At 38.0% G+C, this 18,589-nt stretch overlaps 1 protein-coding gene across 7 annotated transcripts in view; it reads left to right on the forward strand.

The window, feature by feature from the left end:
- The window catches only part of SSH2 (slingshot protein phosphatase 2), a 255,468-nt gene that overhangs the window by 16,556 nt on the left and 220,323 nt on the right, over positions 1-18,589 (forward strand). The window contains exon 1 of one of the 7 annotated variants that reach the window (XM_057536270.1): positions 2,956-3,015. The exons of the other annotated variants lie outside the window; for them this stretch is intronic. Within the exon in view, the coding sequence (XP_057392253.1) occupies positions 2,986-3,015 (30 nt within the window). The 5' untranslated portion in view covers positions 2,956-2,985. Of the gene's footprint in view, positions 1-2,955; positions 3,016-18,589 lie in introns of those variants that run through there. 7 annotated transcript variants of the gene reach the window in all.

Genomic DNA, 18,589 nt, shown 5'->3' on the forward strand with positions numbered 1-18,589 from the left:
CTACAAGTAACAAAAGACCGTTTAAAACATAAGAATATTTCTGGCTTGTCTAGCAGGAAATCCAAAGATATATAGTTCAGGACTAACTCATTCAGCAGCTTAACAATACCATAAGGATCCAAGCTCTTTATGTCTTTATGTTCTACCATTGATAGTATGTTGAATTCCCATTTTTATACTTGTCTCCACATAAAAGATGTCTGTTGTAGCCCCAGGCAGTACATCCATGTTTGATGCAAGAAGGGGTGAAAGGTACAGTGCCAGCAATTAGCTTTACTTTTAATTAGGAAAGCAAAAGTTTTCCTGGAAACCAACCCCATTCCTAGCCAACTTCTCTTTAAGTCTCTGGCCAGAACTTAGGTTACATGGTTATCTCTAGCTGCAAGAGAGCCTGGGAAGTGCAGTTATATGACTTTCCATCTTAATCATTGAGTGGCAACAAGGGAGAAATATGTTTGGAATGTCTGTTGTCAAACTTTATCTATCATAACAACTAATGAAATTTAAAGAAATGTATCTTGAGAGCTAAACAGAACACATCCGTGGCACAGATTTGTCTTGTGGGCCACTAGTTTGTGGACACATTATCACAGTCCCCCCCCCCCGCCCTAGTTTAGTACTCTACTACTTGTTATGGCTTCTATCAGTTAGTTATTTTATTAGGTTTCCAGGGTAACCTAGTCGAAAAGAGATATCTTTTCATAATGCAGAAAGAATGTTGAAATTAGAAAGCTTGCATTTGGGGCTTCCCTGGTGGCTCAGTGGTTAAGAATCCGCCTGCCAATGCAGGGGACATGGGTTGGAGCCCTGGTCCGGGAAGATCCCACATGCCACAGAGCAGCTAAGCCTGAGTGCCACAACTACTGAGCCTGCACTCTAGAGCCCGAGAGCCACAACTACTGAGCCCATGTGCCACAACTACTGAAGCCCGTGTGCCTAGAGCCCATGCTCTGCAACAAGAGAAGCCACCGCAATGAGAAGCCCGCGCACCACAACCAAGAGTAGACCCCGCTTGCCGCAACTAGAGAAAGCCCACGCCCAGCAACAGAGACCCAAAGCAGCCAAAAATAAATAAATAAATAAATAAATTTATTTTTTAAAAAAAGAAAGCTTGCATTTAAGTCCTGTTATAAAGACTTGTTAACAGTGTAATATTGGACAAGTTTGCTTAAACTTTCTGTGCCTCTCATTCTTCATCTGGAAAATGGGCATATAATATTGCAGTATAGCATAGTGGTTAAGTGCAGAGGCTGTGGAATCAGAAAGACCTAAGTTGGATCCTATCTCTGCCAAGCAAGTTGCACAATCTCTCTGCTTGTTAATTCTTCTGTAAAATGAGGTTAATATTTGTACTTATTTCACAGATTCTTTATGAAGACCAAATGAGATACAGTGAAGTCCCACCTTAGCCGGGTTTGAAAGTTAATATATAGGAAAAAATCAAATTATAGTCAAAATTACCCTTGAAAAAAATCTCTTAAATCACACATAAAGAACAATATTCATGGTTTGGGCATACGACTCTGTAACTGAGACTGTCTGAGGGGACACAGTTTCTCCCATCTCATGCTCATTTTGTTGCATGCACTTTTTTTTTAAATTAATTAATTTATTTATGGCTGCGTTGGGTCTTCGTTGCAGCGCATGGGCTTTCTCTAGTTGCGGCAAGCAGGGTCTACTCTTCTTTGTGGTGCACGGGCTTCTCATTGCAGTGGCTTCTCTTGTTGTGGTGCGCGTGCTCTAGGCACGTGGGCTTCAGTAGTTGTGACACATGGGCTCAGTAGTTGTGGCTCTCGGGCTCTAGAGCGCAGGCTCAGTAGTCGTGGCACTCGGGCTTCGTTGCTCCGCAGCATGTGGGATCTTCCCGGACAAGGGATCTAACCCGTGTCCCCTGCATTGGCAGGCAGATTCTCAAGCACTGGGCCACCAGAGAAGCCCCTGCATGAACTTGTTGAATGTAATGGCATGTAAAGTCATGTGAGCTATAACATAACTTATATTTTCATTCATATTTATTCTCTTATGAGCACATGTAATCAAATTAGCATAAATTAAATGCATATTTGATGCAACTCGAGAGTTATTATTTGTGAGATGCTTAGCATAGAACCTGGCCCTTTTAAGCCTTCAATAAATGGTAGCTATTGCTGTTAGCATAGGTATAACATGTGCTGTTTTAGGATGAAGAAATTGAAGTTGTCCAGGGCTTAGCTTGACTCCTATGTGCAACATGGACCAGTGATGATTCTTTTTTCCTGCCACACCAGCCATAATTTATGACAGATGAGTGTAGCCAAGGGAATAATGTCACTATTTTAGGGGTTAAGATGAGGGTTATGAATTGTATTTCAAGGGAAAACTCTAACATTACTGCCTCCAAATTTATAAGCCAAAATTAACATGATCCCCCAAAATATGCTAATTTTTTCTTTTTTGTTGTTCAAGTTGGATGTATGTCATTTACACAGAAGAATATTTTGATTTTTTTAATGCAAAAAAATTTTTGCTTGCTTTTAAATTTATGATGTAAAGGTTTTTAAAAGACAAAGTGATATTAAGTGGAATGCAAGATGTCAGGAAGCCCTAATGATAAAATTCATCTGGGAAGTCAGGCATCAAGGATGTTAATTGTATTCCAGTAAAGCTACACTGAACCCTAAACAGTTATAGGTGATCTGTATTACAGCATTGACACATATGTCTGACAAGATCTTATACCACTGACAAAAAGTGCTTATTGTATATATAATGATACCATAATCTTTGTACACTTACTTTCTGAATAACATACAGTTGTTGCTTAAAATACTTTGGGACTTAAGTTGCTTGGGTCAGATTGTGGTGCTTCAAATATAATTAATCACATAAAGAGTAAGGCATAAATATAGCTTAAGAAATTGCCATGTAGGAAGACAAGTAGACCCCCCTTTTCTTAGAGGAAGTACTTATTTTGCAGGTTACTATGGGCAAGGATGCAACCTCTGAATGTTTTTCTTGAGGATCCAGAATTTAAAAGTAAGAATAACAGTGATAGAAAGTAAAACTCTAAGATCAATAATATGCTTTTGTTCAAGTGCTGTCAGGTATATTCTACTGGAAGTAAAGTTGTCTAAATTTGTACCTTATCACTCGTTGCTTGGTATAGAGTTGTCTTGTTTTTAAACGAAGGAGGAAAATCTTGTCTTAAAGTGACTCATGTAGTGATGTAGTATGTTAGTAATGGGGTGGGTGTTTCTTTACTCAATATGAGAACTAGTAATAACAGATACTGACAATTTTCCCATAGAATTTAACTCATATGGGGAATTCTCAGGAATCTGTGTACAGGTAGGTACCTGGTTCCAGAAGTTTAATAGTAAGAATCGTTAAATATCACTGCTATATGACCATGGGAATTTGTGTGGCATTTACAATATATGAGTTATAATTAGCTTATACTTTTAAGACTTCAAATATATAACAGTCTCTTATCCGTGGTTATTTTTCTCCTAATGTCCTTTGAGACCCATTCATTTTCGATCGGATGATTTATCCATTTAGAGTTAATTAAATTCAGCTACTGAGTCTTATTTTATGGTGTTTCTTTTCTTTTCTTTTCTTTTTTAATCTTACTGTAGTTATGGAACTAGGTCTAATGGAGACTTGATTTTTGTATCTTTATAGCTGTGCAGGTATTGCCATGATACCGGGAAATACTGTTTGCTAGTAAAAGGGGGAGAAGTATGGATAACTGGAAAGATACTTAGACATTTCTTTTCCTACATACAGAGATTTGGAGATGTTTTAAATTTCCTATAAGAGAAGTTGTATTGAAACGTAAGTTATTTTTACAATAAGGAAGAGTATAGTTTTTAATAATAAATCTTCTAAAGCTAAGAGAGGTTTGGAGAAACTCTTGATGAAAAACTTAGGGAACGGATTGAAACGTAATTAAGGTTTTGGCAGGGTTGATGCACTTTGACTCTGATTGCTAGTCTTATCTTGGAGAGAATTAGAGAGTTTTTAAAAGCAAGAAAATGTTTAAGGCAGATGTTGATGAAGAGTAGCCAATTTGGCTCTGGACTTTAAGTTTTTTCTTTATTTATTTGGAAGATTTCAGTTAAGGAGTTCCAGGATTTGAGTAATAAGATTAATTCCTTTAAAAAACATGAAAGAGCTTATACATTCAAAAGACTGTTGTCTAGTCCCCAAGGGAAATGGACAATGTACTTGTGCAAATGATGCAACTTTGCTTAGTATCTTTGGAGCTCCTTTTTTGGCATTGCCTTCAATTCTTTTAAGTATCTCCAAAGGTAGCAAATCTTCCTTTGAAGGTGAATTTGATTCTTGGAAATAGCCAAAAATAACTTGTATCCATATCTGATGAATATTAATTAACCAATCTAAAACAGCTTAGTTGAGTGTCTTTCATATTTCAGGCCCTAAGGGTGTAAGAATGTTTAAAATAATCAGTCCCTGCCTTCAAAGTTGTGGGGCAAGAGTTGGTACATAACCCTGGGGCAGAGGGCACATCCAAAGACTGTTTAAGGGATTTGGCAGGGAGATGCATAGCAGAGAAGTGGACTCTAAAGCCCTACTTACAAAATTAATAATTTTAGTAAAAGAAAGGAAATGAAGATAGGCCTGTCTATAAGTTAGTGAGATAAATTTTTGTGAGTCGTGAACTGGCTTAAACACAGTTTCCAAGCAGATATTCCAAAAATATTTCCAATAGTGGGATATCATAGAACCTCTTAAGATGACCATTTAAAAAGAACACTCATTGTGTTGGTTAAAAAATAAACTTTCATTAGTTTATTTTTTTGGAGGCTTAAATTGAATTCTCTATTTTTACCTTAAGAGATATTCTCAAAAAGTATTCAACATGTAAATTTAACATTGAGTTTGTCCATTGTTTCCTACCTCTCCTAGATGCCTCTCCCCACCTAAGGCTAAAGAAGACAGTCTCCTTTCACAGCAAATGTGAGGGGGAGAGAGGGAGAAAGAGGTAGTAAAACTGAAGAATATTTTGAGCTGATCCATCTCAGAGACAGAGTAGTTAAAATTAAATACTTTTTTTCCCCCCTCAAAATGTTAAAGATGTTAAATGACAGAAATAAACTTAAGAGCAAAAAACCCAAATTATTGAGATTGGTTTTAGGGGAACAGGAAATGAATGATAGATAAAGTGACCTTATAATTTATTCCAAACCAGGATGATAATGGGAATGAAAGGGGTGCTAGTGGTCATTTCACTGTGTGGCAGATGTTAACTAGGAAGTGCGAACTGGGACATATGGCCACTCTATGATAGAACTGGAATTTATCTTGATATTTATTGGGTTAGTGTTTACTGAGGGGGAAAATATTTTATTTGGAATTTGTTCCCATTAATATTCTTTTGAAATCACCTCACATAAGTTAGTCATTTCTTCCTTTGTTTCCTTTTAGAAATTTTATACATCTACATATATTTATAGCATTATATTGGGGTTATTTGTTTAAGGGTCAGCCTCTCTCATTAGACTGAGGTCAGGCACTTTTCTTGCTCTTTTTTGTAACCCTCTTAGTGTCGGAATGTAATAAATATATGTCAGTGAAGGAATGTTGATCTCATTTAATTACAGATTTCCTCATTACTAAAATAAGACAATTCTGGGGCTGATAATTTTACCTAAGCATATTGGATGGATTGCTTGTATTTCATAACATTAAATAGGTTGAGGATGAATATTTAAATTTATAGGCTGTGTTTTACATTTGTTACAGAGAAAATTTAAAGGATAAGAATGAGATAACAAACGTATGAAAAAGACCATTTGGAATTAACCATCAATGAAGTGGGTAGGAGTAGGGTTGAATTGACTTTATGGACAAGATAGAATGTGCAAAGACATGACAGTATGATCATTTGTAGAAATACACATGATTTGATTTGTTTGGAGTGGGGAGTGTATGTCAGGATGGGGCATGGAGAGAGATGAAACTAAAGAGGACATATTATGAAGAGGCTTCTGTAATACATTAGCAGGTTGAATTTTATCCTGAAAACCATGAGGAAATATTGAAGAATTTTAAGAGGAGGAGTGATGTGATCAGATTTCGTGCTTTTGAAAGTTAGCCATCAGAAAATGTATTGGAGGGAAGCCAAGTCTACTTAGTTACTAAATTGGTAGGCAGAGGGAAGGATGGTAATTGAAAAGGAAGAGTCTAGAGTATGGCTTCAGCGTTTCAGGTTTGGGCAGCTGGGTGGAGAGAGTAGTGCTGTTCACCCAGCTAGGGTGTGCAGGGGTCAGTTTAGATGGTAGGGTGGGAGGTGAGTATCTTGAGTTTAAGGTATATATGAAACAACTATGGGAAAGTCCCAAGTTGGATAAATCCATCTGCTGCTCAGCAAGAAGATCTAGGCTGGAGACAGAGAAAATGATTGTGACCATTTACTGAGCTTCTGCTTAAAGGTGTAAATGTGTGAATACACTGTGGTAAATACTTTATATACATCATGCATTTAGTCCTTATGAATTAGTTATCATTATTCCCATTTTATAGATTATGAAACCAAGATCCGTGGTTGCACAAGTTAGTAAGTGTCAGAGTCACTTGTTGACTTTAGAGTTGGGTTGAAACCATGAGGGTAAATGAGGTCACTTACGGTGAATGTATAAGGTGAGATAAGTGGAGGACTAAGGCATGAGATGAGTGAAGCACTAAAAGTGAACTTTTGAGAAGCTTAGACATTTGAGAGGCTAGTGGAGGAAGAAGATCCTGCAGATAAGACTGAAAAAGAACATCAAGAGCAATGTTACCCAAAACATGTTCCTCCATTTGTCATATGAGATAGTTCTTTAAAAGGGAGGGGGGTTCCTGAATCAAGTAAGTTTGGGATGTAAGTTTGACTCTACAAATGCTGACCCCATCTTGTAGAGTCACAATGCACGTCAGTATTGATGTGAGAAATATGAGAAATCCTGTAGTAGAGAAACCTGTTTAACTTAATACCATATTTCCCAAATCTATTTGATCATGAACCCTTCTCCCGCTTTTTTGTGTACATTCCATTGACATCCCAGAACTGAAGAATCCAACTGAGTGTGGCATCACAGACTCTAAGCAAAGAGGGAGTTTCAAGAAGGAACTGGTCACTGTTGGATCAGATGTCTCAGATTGCTCAACGGAGCCAAGAGTAGAAAGTCCGTTGACTTTGGCAATTAGGAGGGCACCAGTGACCTATGTGAGAGCAGCAGGTACCGTGGAGTAAGTGGTCAGAAGACAGTTGTGTTGCAGCTGTCTAGAAGATAAATGAGTGGTGAGGAAGGGGAGGTAGCAAGTAGAGGCTGTTCTTACCAAAACCTTGCCTCTGAAGGAAAGAAGAAAGTAACTAGAAGAGAGTGTGGGTGAAAGAAGGGCTCTTTTGTGTTATTTGGAAGAGACTTGAGAATATTTTTCTTATGAAGGGAAGGAGTCCTTTGGCAAGAAGAGGGTCAATATATGGTAAGGAAGAGAGGATGATTCATGGAGCAAGATTCTGGAGGACATGGGAAGAGAAGTTTCCAGAAGATGGAGAGATTAGCTTTGGAGGAATGGGAAGTTTTACACTGAGCTCTAATACAGTAATGTCCTTAGCAGCTTCTTTTCCAAGTAAGGTTGTACTTCAATGTCTACTTTTTATTGTCTTGCTGAGTCTTCTTATTGTCACAGAGTTGGCTGTCACTTTCTACTCTCATAGTGTCTTCTAGTAGTCCTTTACTTCAAATTTGCTGCTTCATATCTGCTTCCAACTAGAAAACCAGGAAATAAGCTGTTCAGGTTTGAATAGGAAGCAAGAGTAAATAAACTGAAGGTCTAGAAAGCATGTTGCGCCCCACCCCCAAGGGATGGAGTTCATAAGCTTTGGGACGCGTCTCTTCTGTACTTAGAATCCCCCTTATTTTAGGTGAGGTGGTGGAAGGGAGTTGCTTTGGAATTTCTACATTTTCCAGATGAAATGCCAAGTAAGGAACTTCTAGAAGTTTTTAATTTATATATATTTTCTATTGAAAATGTCTACTAGTACTTCATTTCTCTACTTTTTTAAATTCCAAAAGCCATTCCTTCATTTTAAAAAACTATATATTGTTCATACAAAATCTCTTCAGTTTAAAGATGGTTTTTAACTAGAGTGTAGTAAAGTAATGGGATGACAGGACATAAGGTTCTGAATTATAACCATTAAAATGTGCAAGAGTAAATATTCTCCAGTTAGTAGTACCAGGTATTTGTGGTGTGGTCTATACTGAGGCCTTTTGATTTAAGTGGGTCATTATATAAGGATGTAGTCCTGCTCTGTGCTTTTATGGCTATTTATGATTCTTTCTCTAGAGCTAGCTAGCCCTTTTGTTCAAATGAGAAATCTGGAAATTATGCAGTTACCTCTGGACTGCTTTTCAAAAGTTTGGAGGCTATTTTTTCCCCTTTTTCTGTTAACTAGGGTATATGTTCAGCATTTTAGAATTTATTTAGAAATGTAGATTAAATCTGATGGGTTTCATCCAGATAGCATAGTACAGGGAAGTGTTTGTATTAAATGTGTTTGCTATCCATCTGCACTAGACACATGTGGGTACATAGCAAAGCAGATTCATGGGCCTCATCTCTGTCCTACCAAATCTCTCTTGATGGAGTTCAGGACTGTGTATTGTTAACAGGCTCTTGGGTGATTCTGCTAGGCACTAAACATATGAAAACTACTGGTGCAGGGGATCCAGCCTGTGATTAAGTCTGACCTATCCTGGTTCTTCCACTGAGTGCTGGCAAAAGTATCCATGGTTAGAACCTAAATCAGATGAGTACGCGTCCAGGTGCTTTTCATGGGATGATATATATATATTTTTTAAGGTATCCATTTTATTATTATTATTATACTTTATTTTATTGTTTTGGCCACACAGCTTGTGGGATCTTAGTTCCCCGAACAGGGATCAAACACGGGCCCTCGGCAGTGAAAGTGCGAAGTCCTAACCACTGGACCACCAGGGAATTCCCGGGATGATCTTTTAAAATGTTTTTCAGACTTATTATTTTTTAACAGCTTTATTGACATAGAATTCATACTATTCAGTTAACATATTTAAAGTGTTCAGTGGTTTTTGGTATAGTCACTGATTTGTGTACCTATCACCACAGTCAATTTTTTAAACATTTTTATCACCTCAGAAAGAAACCTCTTACCCTTTGGTTATCACCATCCTATTTCCCCTGGACCCTAAGCAATCAGTAATCAACTTTCTGTCTATAGATTTCCCTATTCTGGACTTTAATATGTATGGAATCATACAATATGTTGTCTTTTATGACTGGCTTCTTTCACTTGCCATAATATTTTCAAGCTTCATCCATATTGTGGCCTGTATCAGTATTTCACTCTTTTTTAGAGCAGGATAATATTCCACTATATTGGACTTCCCTGGTGGCACAGTGGTTAAGAATCCACCTGCCAACGCAGGGGACACGGGTTCAAGCCCCCTGCCTGGGAAGATCCCACATGCCGTGGAGCAACTAAGCCCGTGTGCCACAACTACTGAACCCACGTGCCACAACTACTGAAGCCTGCATGCCTAGAGCCGGTGCTACGCAACAAGAGAAGCCACTGCAATGAGAAGCCTGCGCACCGCAACGAAGGGTAGCCCCCGCTCACCACAACTAGAGAAATCCCGCGCGCAGCAACGAAGACCCAGCACAGCCAATAAATAAATAAATAAATAATTTTTTAAAAAATTACAAAGCTGAAAATTCTTTCTTTCTTTCCTAAAATTAATATTTAGCAATAGCATCCCCTAACTTCCAGTGCAGAAGACCATTTAAAAATAGGTCTATTCCCTGTTCTGTGATGTCCAGAAAGTTTCTTCTCTCCAAAGAGACAGAAATAAGAATAACCAACGTTTCCTGAGCATTTACTCTCTGCCAGGCACTGTTCTGAGCTCTTTGTAGGTATGATCCCAGCAACCTTCTGAGGATAGGTGCTCTTATCATCTCCATTTAACAGATGAGAAAATTGAGGAACAGATAAGGGGTAGAACAGGATTAGAATCCAGGTAGTCTGACTTCAGATCCCACTGTCTTAACAGCTCCTGCGGAAGATTGGCCTGCTTTATCCTTCCTGTCTTAAACTCTAATCTTGAATTCCATATGTCATTTTTGGTGGGTCTAGGAAAGAGGATCTAGGAAATACACCTGAAGTGCCCTGGGGTTTATTGGGTTTTTTTTCCTTCTAAAACTCAATCTTATCCTCCATTAATCCTCATTAAACAGTTCCATAATGATAATATCCTAAATGTAAAAGATCCCCACATGTGCTCCAAGACATTTTTTTATGCTATTAAATGTATTCTATGGTAACAGTTTGCTTTTATAACATTAATTAATTACTAATCCTGGGTATTATATTGTTACCAAAATATCGTCCATAGGAATATTATCAAATAAAACAGGTGTCCCCGGGACTTCCATGGTGGCACAGTGGTTAAGAATCTGCCTGCCAATGCAGGGGACAGGGGTTCGAGCCCTGGTCCGGGAAGATCCTACATGCCGCGGAGCAGCTAAGACCGTGCACCACAACTACTACTGAGCCTGCGCTCTAGAGCCCACCAGCCACAACTACTGAAGACCATGCACCTAGAGCTCGTGCTCTGCAACAAGAGAAGCCACTGCACCACACGAAGAGTAGCCCCCGCTCGCCACAACTAGAAAAAGGCTGCGTGCAGCAATGAAGACCCAATGCAGCCAAAAATAAATAAATAACTTTATTAAATAAAATAAATAAAACAGGTGGCCCCAAAGTAACACAAGCTGCATGACCTGGAAGAAGTAACATTGCCGTGGTAGGAGAGCCATTCATCTGACTTTGCTACCATCTAACTCTGCGACCCTAGCCAGTCTCTTCACCTGTCTGACCCTAGTTTTCTCATGTAAGAAATAAGAGTTGAAGTTCTAAGGTCCTGTTCAGTTTTACCATTCAAAGATACTATATACTCTTGGTAAAGTGTCTTTGGAACCATGAAATATAATTTGAACGAGTACTTTAATTGGGTTTTGTTCCTTGCGTTTTATGGTAATTATTGGCAGGCGTGCAGAACAGGCTGAGAGATAATTCTGTTAACTGACCTGTGGATCCTTGCAGTAGAAACCTCTGTTCCTGCACAGGAAATGTGATTTACATGCTATGTTTTGGATATGTATTTTTAGTTGGTCTTAGTGTTCTATTAAGGATCTGCCCAGAGACTGTTCAAGGCTTAAATATATTCTCTAATGAGTTAATATATTACTGACTAAAATTAGATTTTTAAAAACTTGTTTTTAAAATAATTCTTAAAAATGGACCTTTTGGTATGAATAGAGGTAAGAATAGGAAGGGAGATGGGGGTTGAAGGATAATTTAGGATCCAGATTTAGTTTTGTCCTGGGAAACTGACAGTGGTTTCTAGAATATGCTTCCTTGGTTATTTTTAGTATACTGTAACCAATAAACCCTTAGTAATAATAGTAGCTACCACTTATAGAGTGCCCACTGTGCATGGCAGCATTTTGACAAGAAATCTGTAAGACCTGTATGAACCCTACTGAAGGATATAAAAGAAAACCTGAGTAAGTAAAGATCTATGCATGTTCCTTGAAGAGAAGACTTAATATTGCAGAGATGCCATTTCTACCCCGATTAATTTACAGCTTCAATGCAATCCCAGTCAGAATCCCAACAGGCTTTCTCTTAGAACTTGATTCTAAAAATCATGTGGAAGAGACATGCTCAAGAATAGCAAGATACTTTTAAGTAAGAGAGTGAGAGATGTGCCCTAGCAGATAGCAAAATATATTATAAACCATTACTAAAGCAGTATAAATTAATGGAACAGATACAGATCTATGTGTATATATAGGGACTTACTACATGATAGAAATAATGTTTCAAATCAGTGGTGATAGGAAGAATGACAACTGGAGTTGGTAATTAGCTTTCCAAATGGAAAAAAGTAAAATTAGAGCTCCACATTAGATCAAACTCAAAAATAAATCCTAGATGGATTACAGGCCTAAACCTTTTTTAAATATATAAAGTTATTAGAGGAAAAATATAGGAAAGTATGTTTATGTTTCCTTGAGAAAGAAAAAAATCTTAAGTAGGTGACAAAACACAAAACCCTATAAAAAAGATTAATAAATTTGACTATATCAAAATATAAATTTTAATAAAATAAGACACATAATTACATTAGAAAACAAGCAATAATTGAGAAGTATTCATAATATACATAGCAAATGCTTTGTACTCCTGATACATAAAGAACTCCTAAAAATAATACAAAATATACCTAATAGTAAAAAACAAATTCATAGAAGAGGGAATAAAAATGACTCATAAGAAAATATGTTCATTAGTAATTAGAGAAATTTAAAAATAAGATAAAAATTTTCACCCATTGCGTTAGCAAAAATATTTAATGTGATAATATCTGCTATGATGAGGGGATAGGGAAAGAATTATTGTCATAAACTGTTTGTGGACATGCAATTTGGTACAGCCACTTTGGCGGGCAATTTGATGTAGTATCTGTTAAAATTTAAAATACCTGTACCTTATGACTCAGCAGTTCCCTTTCTTGTTATCTACCCTAGGAAAAACATTCTTACATGTAACACAAGCATGAGCTGCAAGAATGATTGTTGTAGCATTGTCTGTAATAGCAAAACAAGACAAAATAAAACCAAAGAACCTAAATATTCATTCATAGGGGAATGCTTAAACTCAGGAACACTATGTAGTGCTTAAGAAGAATGGGATAAACCTATGTGTACTAACAGGGAAAGATCTTCCAAATAACATTGAATAAAGAAAGCAAGTTACAGAACAGTAAATACAATATAATAGTACTTATGTAAAATAAAACATTTCTGTTGTATAAACATACACACGTACACATATCTAAAAATCTGGCTAGGGACTTCCTCGTGGTCCAGTGGGTAAGACTCCACGATCCCAATGTAGGGTGCCCGGGTTCCATCCCTTGTCGTGGGGAACTAGATCCCGCATGCATGCCACAACTAAGAGTTTGCATGCTGCAACTAAGAGTTTGTATGCCGCAACAAAGATCCCGCGTGCCGCAACTAAGACCCAGGCAGCCTAAATAAATAAATAAATAAATATTTTTAAAATAATAAAAAAAAATCTGGCTAATAGGTGCACTTACCTTGGGAGGAGACTGAGCCTGGGCTTTTTCTAAAGGGAAAGTTGGAATTTTTCTAAAGTGTAGTTGGAATTTTTTAAACAGTATATTCTTGTCTAATTTGTTTAATTTAAAATAAACTTAATTTAAAAAATTATGGTGATAGGAAATTTTGATTTAAAAAAGCATATTTGAAAACACTTCTACAGTGTGGAATCATTTTTACTTAATAAAACACTTTTTAAAAATTAACTTATTTTTGGCCGCATCAGGTCTTAGTTGTGGCACGAGAGATCTTTTCATTGTGGCGTGTGGGCTTTTCGCTGTGGCGCCTGGGCTTCTCTCTACTTGTGGCCCGTGGGCTTCTCTCTAGTTAAGGCGCGTCGTGCAGGCTCAGTAGTTGCAGCACACGGACTTAGTTGCCCGGAAGCATGCGGGATCTTAGTTCCCTGACCAGGGATCGAACCCGCGTCCCCTGCACTGGAAGTCGGATTCTTAACCACTGGACCACCAGGGAAGTCCCCAATAAAATACTTTTATATGTGTGTAACTAGAAGGTAGTACATAAAAACATTGAACCTCTCTGGATGGTAGAATCATGGGTAGTTTTTAATACTTGATGTATTCTATATGCTTTTATATTTTTAATGTTTTTCTTTCACAGTGAACAACACATTTTTATAACAGAAGCAATTTTCTAAAGAGAAAACAAAGAGGCCCTCTGATGAAGGTTGAAACCTCTTTTAAAAATTCACTTGAATCATGATATTTAAGTTTTTGTGAAAATTACTCTTAATCAAATCTAACATTTTACTGATGTGAGTTTAAGTTTGGAGGGTGGTAGTAACCCATATATAAACATGGGCTTTCTTCTTCAGGAAGCTGTAGAATTAGACTTAATCCACTTCAGTACTTTGAAAGACATTGTTACATTTCCTCTTAATGAATTCCAGTTTCCTATCAGCAATTTTAACAGGTCAAGTGGGGGTACTTCATGGATTGTTTTTGAAAATGTGGTCACTGGAAATTCCCAGAGAGTCTTCCTTCGTTGTTTATGGTTGTATTAGAGTGTGAGATGCCTTTTTTTTTTTTTTTTGCAGTAGATTCTTAAAGATGGAGAATGATAATAATTTTACTTATTTTCTTAATCATAAGTTCCATCTCCTTCAGAGAATGCATATGCTTCTAAAGACAAGTGAGAATTGTTTTTCCTCCTGACACCAACCAACTTTCTGATTCTCTGAGGACACTAGCTAGGTGTCAGTTCAATTCTGACACTAACTACCCAGAGTTAGCATCAGACTCCAGAAGTTTAAGGGCTTAGTCCCACAGGACTGTCCTTACTTCAGACACCAGTCTCAAGTATCAGGTCCCCAGATTACTCACACTTCTGTCCAACTTGGCTACAAAGTCAGGGATTCCCACAACCCCTCTCCTCAGGTTCAGTAATTTGCTAGAATGACTCATAGAACTCAGGAAAGCACCTTACTTGCTGTTACCGGTTTATTGTAAAGGATACAACTCAGAAATAGGCAAAAGGAAGAGATGCATAGGGCAAGCTGTGGGGGAAGGGGCATGGAGCTTCCATGACCTCTCCAGGTGTTTCACCCTCCCAGCACCTTGATGTGTTCACCAACCTGAAAGCTCTCTGAACCCTGTCGTTTAGGGGGTTTTTAATGGAGATTTCATCACCTAAGCATGATTGATTAAATCATTGGCTATTGATGATTAACTCAGTCTCCATCCCCTCTCCTCTTCCTAGTGTTTGGGGGGTAGGGCTGAAATTTCCAAGCTTCTAATTAAGGCTTGGTCTTTCTCGCCACTAGTTCCCATCCTGAAGCTATTTAGAGGCCCACTAAGAGTCACCTCATTAGAACAAAAGATGCTCCCATCGCCCTTGCCACTCAGGAAATCACAAGGGTTTTAGGCTCTGTGCCTGGAACCAGGGACAAAGACCAGATATCTTTCTGTGATACCATGGCAGCAAAACTCAGTCTTTGGTTAATAGGATTTGGGAGCTAAGTGTCAGCTTGGTAGAATAAAGGCAGTTTCGTGGTGGACCTTCTTTCATAATTCCATAAAGGTTGAGTAAGGCTTGATGAAGAAAGGGGAAGCACAACAAAGGCATGGAAGCCAAAGACATGGAGATAAGTGCAGAAAATTTCAATATTCTAGAAAATAAAGCACTTGATGGGAGAGAGAGGGAGATGCTAGCTTAGAGAGCTAAGTAGACAAGAGCCAAGTCCTGCAGGGCCTTGTGTGCCTTGGTAAGAATTTTGGACTTAAACTTTAGCCTTTATTTCTCAAGCTTTAGATTGTATCACAGTCACTTGGGAAGCATGTAAAATTGCAGATTGGCCTAGGAATATGCATTTTTATAAGCATCCTTAGGTAACTCTGACACAGGAAACGCTGCTTTTGGCAATGAAGAACATAAAGGGCTTTATTCACAGAAGCAAAGTCTGAACTGCGACTTAGAGTAGATCGTTGCAGTAGCCAAGTCCTAGAACTAAACACAAGGGCCCAAACTAAGGCAATTGTGGTTGGGATAGAAAGGATGAGACAGATTAGAGAAAAATATAAAAAGTCAAGTGGTGTAGGGGCTTGATGATGGATTGTGAGAGGTGAGGCAGAAAAAGAAGCCTAAGTTGACTCTTGAAGATTTTCAGCTTGGTTGGGCTGAGTAGGTGACGGATTCCATTAACAAAGGTACAAGAAGCAAAACTTCTGTGGGAAGAAGATGAGTTCAGTTGTAGACATGTTGAGTGTGTAATCCTGTAGAACATCTAAGCAGATATGTTCCCATTAGGCAGTAGGATATCCAAGAGGACTGGCAATGAAAATTTGGAAGCAATTAGTTTGTAGGCTTTTGTTGAAACTCAGAGATGAGATCACTGAAGGAATGCCCATGGAGATAGATGCCAAGGGTAGAATCCCGGGAGCCCTCATGTTTAAGGGGTAAAAGTAGAAAATAAATATCTGACAGAGACTGAGAAGGAACAACTGGAAAGCAGTTTGCGGAAGACCAGTAGAGAGTGGTATCACAGATGCCAAAAGAGAGTTTTAGGAAGGAGTGAATGGTCCAATTCTGTCAAAGGCAGCTGAGAAATCCAATAAGACCAAGAAAAGTGCTCTGACTGGAGACCGCCAGTGACTTTGGCTAGAGTAGTTTCAGTGGAGAGGTGGGACAGAGAAACCTGATTGTAGTAGGTAGAAGAGGAAATTGATCAAGTGGAAACAGTGCATATAAAATACTCCTTTCCAGAAGTGCTGCTGTGAATGCAAGGAGAAAAAGAATGGTAGGATCAGATGAAGATAAGTCTTGTTTTTGTTTTTAAAGTATGAGATAGACTTGAAAATGTTTATATGTTGAGGGAAATGAGCCAAAGTGTTGCGAGCAGGGGAAGATATAGAAGATAAAAGTGAGGGAGGGGATAATTGATGGGGTCCAAGTCTCAGGGGAAGGGGGGGCGTCCAGAACCCTGAATAAGGAGTTAGTCTGGACCAGGAAAAGAGCTACCTCATCTTCTGTGATTTAAATATCTATTTCCTCTTATGGTTGAATCTTACTATATAGGATGACATTTCTCATTCTTTTACTCCCATTAGAACTTAAAATATATCCAATTTGTGGTTTTATCAATCTGTCTGTACATAGATAAAAATTCCTACAAATAACCAATATTTAGATAATATAGTATGTCATATATAATTAGGTTAATACTAATCTGTTGCCTTGACTTCTGTACAGATTAGCAAAAACCTTTCTGAAACGTGGTAGGAAAATGTGTATTCTCTTTCTTTTTATATTCTTCCTTTCTTTTCACAGTCATTCAACACATACTGGACACCCAAAAAAATGGCAACTCATATAGGATTTGGAGAATGTTTGAATTACAGGCCTATAGCCTAAAATATAAAAGGTACTCATCATTCAGGGTTTACATTCCTTGAACTTACTAACTCTAAAAATTAATACCAAACTGTTTTTAATAGGTGTCTTTTGTTATACAAGAATTCAACTTGTCACTAGAAAAAAGAATTTAATTTGGCCATTAAGAAAAAAATTGTCATTAATGATAACTTGGTAGACTTCCAGCTTGAAGCATGTTTATTAAAAAGCAAGTATTGTAAAGTTCTATGTGAGAATAGAATGCTACATTGAGTATATTATGAGGGGGGAAGAAGTCCTGGCTTGTTCAGTCTCTAGCATCTTAAGGGCAGTTATAAATCCTTGATGATTCAAATTTGTTGTATTCATTTGATGGTGATGATAGTAGGAGGAAAGAAAAATGGCATGGCAAGATAGATTTACTAGAAAAAAGGCAAAGAACTTTTTAAAGAATTTTGGTGGGACTTCCCTGGTGGCACAGTGGTTGAGAATCCGCCTGCCAATGCAGGGGACACGGGTTTGCGCCCTGGTCCGGGAGGATCCCACATGCCGTGGAGCAGCTAGGCCCGTGTGCCACAACTACTGCGCCTGCACTCTAGAGCCCGCGAGCCACAACTGCTGAGCCCGCGTGCTGCAACTACTGAAGCCCGCGCGCCTGGAGCCCATGCTCCGCAACGAGAGAAGCCACTGCAATGAGAAGCCCACGCGCTGCAACCAAGAGTAGCCCCCGCTCGCCGCAACTAGAGAAAGCCCGCACACAGCAACAAAGACCCAACACAGCCAAAAATAAATAATGGATAAATAAATAATTTTATTTTAAAAAAAAAGAATTTTGGTAAGTGTGCCACATTACTTTCCAGAAAAGTATATTAGTTTGCACTTCTACCAGTAACGACAGTGAGTGTGCCCCAAACATCAGTTTCCAAAACTTAAAAATTATATTCTCATTTTAGGAAAAGTTAAGAAACTTGTCATTGTATAGCTATTCAGGTGACAAAGTTGATAGCTGTGTACCAACCTATTGTATGTCCCAGAATCCTCTAGCCATTGAATTCGATAACCGAACTACTTCCTATACATCTTAAGGAGCCAATTTTGCAGTCTGTTTCTCAATGGATATGTTTAATGTTTTTTTTCTCCTTGAAGCCTTTAAAAGTTTGAGTTCATTTTATAGGTTTTAGGGAATTTTCAAGTTATAATTTCATCTCCCAGGTGTACTTTACATAATTATTTTGTTATTAACAAAAAATTGGGAAAGTGGCTGCTACAGATGGTTTACAATTCCCTAATTCCATTTAATATAAGGATTTTATTTCTGTTTTTCATTTAAAAACCATCCTACTATTTTTTGGTGGCCAGTTGACAAACTTATAGCTACTGTAGCTAAAGTTTGGGATATCTTCAGCACTTCACATATGTGTAGATGTTGGCAGTGTATTATTAAATTCTGGTTTCTAGTCTTTAGGGTTTTTTTGGTTTTTTAAAAATCTTTAGCCATTAAACACTTTGTTCATCTTACATTCCA

Source organism: Balaenoptera acutorostrata, chromosome 20 (genome assembly GCF_949987535.1).
Source record: "Balaenoptera acutorostrata chromosome 20, mBalAcu1.1, whole genome shotgun sequence".
In the NCBI taxonomy this organism is placed as follows: Eukaryota; Metazoa; Chordata; class Mammalia; order Artiodactyla; family Balaenopteridae; genus Balaenoptera; species Balaenoptera acutorostrata.